The sequence below is a fragment of the Aphanomyces invadans genome (genome assembly GCF_000520115.1).
Source record: "Aphanomyces invadans strain NJM9701 unplaced genomic scaffold supercont1.50, whole genome shotgun sequence".
NCBI lineage: Eukaryota > Oomycota > Saprolegniomycetes > Saprolegniales > Verrucalvaceae > Aphanomyces > Aphanomyces invadans.
The window spans coordinates 1-5459 of record NW_008580195.1 but is presented as its reverse complement, the minus strand read 5'-3'; the positions used below and the strand labels follow the sequence as shown (position 1 = coordinate 5459).

At 60.6% G+C, this 5459-nt stretch overlaps 1 protein-coding gene across 1 annotated transcript; it reads right to left on the bottom strand.

Annotated features, from left to right (window-relative positions):
* Window positions 1–450: 450 nt before the first annotated feature.
* Window positions 451–2892, bottom strand: H310_13333 (hypothetical protein; the record flags this gene model as incomplete). The annotated part of the gene is made up of 3 exons (XM_008880797.1): window positions 451–1642; window positions 1669–2089; window positions 2149–2892. 3 exons carry the CDS (start codon window positions 2890–2892, stop codon window positions 474–476), a joined length of 2334 nt encoding a protein of 777 aa, XP_008879019.1. The 3' UTR covers window positions 451–473.
* Window positions 2893–5459: the final 2567 nt, after the last annotated feature.

Below are 5459 nucleotides of genomic sequence, written 5' to 3'. Positions count from 1 at the left end.
CCGGCCAGGATGACTCACCGGAACGAACTGCCGAGAACGACGACACGATCCTGACCGACGACCTACTCCCGAGCTTTGTCTCCCGAGTCGAGTTCCAGGACGGTGACGTCGCGTTCACCAACTCGAGCTCTCCTGTTGTGCGCGTCCGGGATAAGCGCCAAGGTGTCGCCTCGGAGAAAGAATACCTAGTCGAGTATGCTGATGGCTCCCAACAATGGGTGCGGCGCTCACGGCTGGCCGACTACGGTTCGTTCATCACCGACTACGAGAACCGTGTCCGGGAGGGCGCTGGTCTGCCGACCTTACGCCGCAGCCCTCGCCTGTCCGCTCTGGACGAGGAGGCTGTGGTCAGGGAGTTCTAACAGACCCCACTACCGTCCTGGGCGCCGATGGAAGCCGCCCGGACGACCTGCATCATGTATACTCAAGACCAACACTGAAGAAACACAAGGAAGAAAGAATGCGTTACGAAGTTAAAGACTGATGGAGCCGTCCGACGACACGTGCACTGGACGCGGAGTCGACGACGAGGGCGCCTGGGATTCCACCGCCCCTGATGATTGGGACGGAGCGGCCGAGCTGGTGGTCTCGACGTACGGCGTGCCGCGCTGAAGTGTGATCGTCGACGACCATTGCGACCCCATGGGCGGCTGCGAGTAACTCGCGACGAGGAATGGGAACGGCTTCGGCGGCCCCGTCCCGTAGCGCGCGCCATTGATGACGTCCAACATCGACGCGATGGACCGACGTACCACGTCCTGGGTCACGCCCGACCGGTTGAGATCGAACTTGGCCGCGGTGCCGGGTTTCAGCTCTCGCTTGTGGAGATACGTCAGGGTCGCGTTGTCGGGAGCTCGCCAGGATCGCGACTTGACGAGGGTGGGCACCTCGGGCCACCACTGAGTTCCACCCTCGCGAAGGTATCGGATCGCCTCCGCCTCGCCATGACGTCTCACCACGCTCCGGAGCATGATGCCCTGGGACAGATACACCGGCCAGAACGAGTGGGGATAGCTTAGAAAGCGGAGGATGTCGTCGCCATGGCGCTGGAAGACTCGGAATAAGCACCCGGCCAAAGACACAAGCGACGGAAGGAGCTTGTCGACCTCCGCGTCGGCCGCCGGGCTGGACAGTGGCAGGAACCACCGGTTCCAGATCGCCCGCGCATGCCCGGACCAGAAATCCACCAGGGACTGATGCAACGCCTTCCACTCGGCGTCCGCCCGGAATGCCTTGGGCACGAAGGACACTTGGGTGTGGAAGCGTTCCCACGGCCGCGCGGCGATAACCTCTTCGTACGCGACGACAACCGACGGCGGCAGGTCGTCGTGGGCAAGGCCTTGGACCCCGCAAGGGGCTGGTGGGGTCTTGCGAGCCTTTTCCGCCTTGCCGGGGCCCGATCCGTCCGACGAACGCTTGATGGCCGGAGAACTGGGCGGCGTGTCCGGCGGCGACTCGGTGTCGTCAGACTCGGCGTCGACCGGGTGGTGGAGACAACCGCAGACGCCACCGGAGTCATAACACCACTTGGTTGAAGACGCGCCGCCGCCCAGGACCGGTAGTCGCGGCCGACAATACGACCCACGAAGGGAGCCGGCGGGACGAGCATCGCTGGAGCCGGTGCGATGGCCAGGGTCTTCCCCTGCTGAGCAAATGCGTCGGACACACCCGCCTTCCAGGACGCCACGAGAGAGGGGACCAGTTCAGCCCTCTCGACGGCGAACTGGCGCACCACCCAGTCCCAGAAGATGGGCACCGCGTCGGCGAACCGCCGATTGGCCTTGAGGGCATCTTGCTCCGCCACGTCGAGCCGGACGCGAAGTTCGTCGCACTCCTGACCCAGAGCCAGGTTCGAGTCGCGGAGAGTGCCGACCACCTCGGCGGACTTGTTCAGGACCTCCTCTTGGTCCTTCGCCCGGGCCCGGAGCGCGTCAAGCAGCGACTCTACGGTGGTCCGACTGGTTTCGGCCGACGACCGGGCTGCCGCCAACTCGCCTTCTAGCTCGCGGACGCGTGCGCGAAGGACGTGCTCGGTCACGGGGGCCAACGCGGATGGCGGTCTTGGAGACGAGGCGGCCGAAGGAGCTTCCTTGAAACGTTTCACCTCGTTTTCCAGGCGCGCCATTTCTGCCAGGATGAGGTCTCGACCCCGGGCTGCTGACGCCAATTGGGGGCGCTCTTTTGGCTGGCGTCTTGGCGTGCCGAGTCCAGCTCGTCACAGGCGCGGTCGAGGTCCAACTGCAGGGACGCCGCTTGCCAGCCCTGAGCCTCACGCTGAGCCTTCAGGGGCGCGATCGACGCTCGCAGGGACGCCTCCACCGAACCGACGGTCTGGAAACGCTTGGACCAAGCATCGACTTTGTTGTTGACGACCGCCAGGTCGCTGCGCAACTGACCGATCGTCTCCGCTGCTTGGCGGGTCTCGGTGTCCAGCTGGTCCCGGAGGGCGGCCACGTACGCTTCCGCCGCGACACGGGAGTTGCGCTCAACGACAAGGTCCGTCTCGCGGGCCACCAGGTTGGACTGCACCCGCGCCAGGAGATGCTCGGCGGCGTCCTTGGCGGTGACCAGCTCCTGGACGGAACGCAGGATCGAGCCAGGCCCGCCGTCGCCCAAAAGAGATCTAGCAGCGACCAGAGTGGACTGGGCGGCCCCTCGTGCACTGTCCAGGCGGGCAGACAACAAGGCGAATTCCGTGGCCGAACGCTTCAACGACGAATACAGCGACTCGACGGTCGGTGCGTTGGTTCCATCCTGGGCACCAGGAGGACCGGCCGAGCCAACGGCGGGCACGGCCGACGACAGCACTGGAGGCACCAGGAAGGAATTAGGTGCGTCCGGGGTCGACGCCGGTGCTCCGGTTGGCTGGACGGGCGAAGGTGGCGAAGACATGGTGGACACGAAAGTGCGCTGCGGACCGACTGGGGCCCCCTCCCGTCCTGTCCCTGGTTGAGGAAGATCCCTGCCAACGGTGTTCCGAAGCTCTCGGTTCGCCCAATCACTCGAGACCTGGGGCCGCGCGCTACTCGCAACGCCCCAGGATTGGCTCGTCTCGTCGTCCAGTTGCACCGACTGTCTGCCCCGTGAACTGCCAGAAGCCCGAGACGGAACTTCGGGCCTAAGTGGGGGAGAATGTCACGGTGCGGCTGCAGGGCCCCGACCCTGGCTGGACTACGAGCCGGTCGAGACCCAGATCGACCCCCACGCCTCCGCGAAGACCGCGTTGCCACCAAGTCTTGGCAAGACCTCCCAGACCCTATACACCCCCCAGATCCGAAGACCAAGACCATCGTCCGAGTATTGCCGATCAACCCAAGACGGAGATCCCTCAACCGTCAACGGACGAGCAGTAAACCTAGAGCCTTAAAATTACGGCTACAACCACACCTTTAACTAACTCGACTTCACATTTTGTCTCGAACTCCGGGGTACTGGCAGTTGCCTCTTCATCCGGATTCCCAAGAATTCTACTCCTTAATGACGCCGCTTGGCGTGTTCACGCCCACGCGTGTCTTGATGGGGCAGACAGACGCCGTCGCGTACTGCCAAGGCATCGTCGACGAATTGTTTGGTGATTTTCTCATGCATGGTTTGCTCGGATGGCTGGATGATCTCCTCGGGTACGCATGCACGCCTCAGGACCTCTTGGAATTGTTGCGCCGTGTTTTGGAAATTTGCAGGTCCTATGGGGTCAAATTACACCTGGGCAAGTGTGTGTTATTCACGAAACGTACGATTTGGTGCGGCAAGCAAGTCACCGAGCATGGAGTGGCCCATGCGCCTGGGCGCGTGCAAGGTTTGTGCGACCTTGGACCGCCTGAGACGGCCGCGGACTTGCAGCAGTTCCTGTGTGCCACCAACTGGATGCGCGCGAATATCCCGTGCTACACCGAGCTTGTAGCTCCGCTGACAAAATTGTTGGATGTGGCGGCGAAATTGGAAGTGTCGAGAAAGAAAACCGCTTTGCGGCGAGTGTCTCTGTCGTCTGCCGGATGGTGCGACGAGAACCTGCAGTATTTCGCACGCGTCAAAGACGTACTACGGGAAATGGTACCGCTGGCCCATCCTGACCCGGCGAAAATGGTTTGCCTGTACACGGATGCAAGTGAAGCGTTTTGAGGTATCATGGTGACCCAGGTTCCCGAAAACGAACTGGCACGCCGTCTGTCTGAGCAGCGGCAAGAACCGTTGGCGTTTTTGAGTGGTGCTTTTTGTGGTTCGAGTGAGCGATGGCCGATAGTGGAGAAGGAAGTGTTTGCGGTCGTCGAAGCCTGTAAGCGTGTCGAGTACCTGCTAGTGCGTCCCGGTGGTTTCCATTTGTTCACGGTCCACCGGAACCTCGTATACATGTTTAACCCGCTCGGAACAAACTCGAACATGGCAAAGTATCAAGCCCACAAGCTTCGTCGGTGGGCATTGACTATGACTACCTATCCCTATGTTGTTGAGTGCTCTGCGGGCGAGGACAACGTATGGGAAGACCTGCTCAGCCGCTGGGGTACCTCGGCTGTGGCCAACCGAGTGGCGCGGATGTCCAAATTAGCGTTGGTGTCGCCGCTTCAGTCAACGGAGTTCGACTGGCCGACTGCCGATGAAATCACGAACGCACAACGAGCCCATCCGGATCATGACGTAAAAGCCAAATGGTGCGAAGTACGCAAGTACTTCTTGCCGACGCGGATCATGTGTGGATCTCAGACGACGCGGCGGAACTGCAAGTGCGCATGCCGGCGAGGCCGGGCACCGACGTGTGGATGCCGCTGTTGTTGCGCTGGATGAAGTGTTTGAGTGGTCGACGTTCAAGACCGATGTGAAGAGCTTTGTGCATGATTGTCTGCATTGTATAGTAGTTGACGGCAACGTGATACCGCGACCATGGGGCGAAGCCTTGCATGCGACGCGTCCAAATGAGTTGATTCATTTCGACTGGCTGTCATTGCCTATGGCGGCAAACAATCTCAAGCACCTCCTGGCGATCAAGGACGATATGAGCGGGTTCGTTCGACTGCATGCTAGCGTGCGTGCTGCGGCACGAGCTACGTCTAACGCACTGATGGACTGTTTGGCTTCTACGGTGTTTTGCCGACATGGGTGTCTGGCTGTGGATCCCATTTCAAGAACGAGATGAAGGAGCGCTTGCAGAAAGTGTATGGCTCACATCGCCATTTTGTGACGACGCGTTGCCCATAGGCAAACGGCACGGTCGAAGTGGTCAACCGATTGATTGTCTGTGCGTTGAAAGTGTTGTGCAGCGAATTGCGCCTGCGACCCAACGAGTGGTTGTCAGTACTCCCTCCGATCCACTTTACTTGCCCGAGTTTGGGGACGGAAGACATGCCAAACAATATTATTACAAAGACAAAATCAAAATCTCACATCTCTCCCCAAAAAGCAAATTTCGCAACGCTGATTGGACCAAACAAAAGAGCGCGAAACAGGCTTCAAAAGCATGCCTCTAT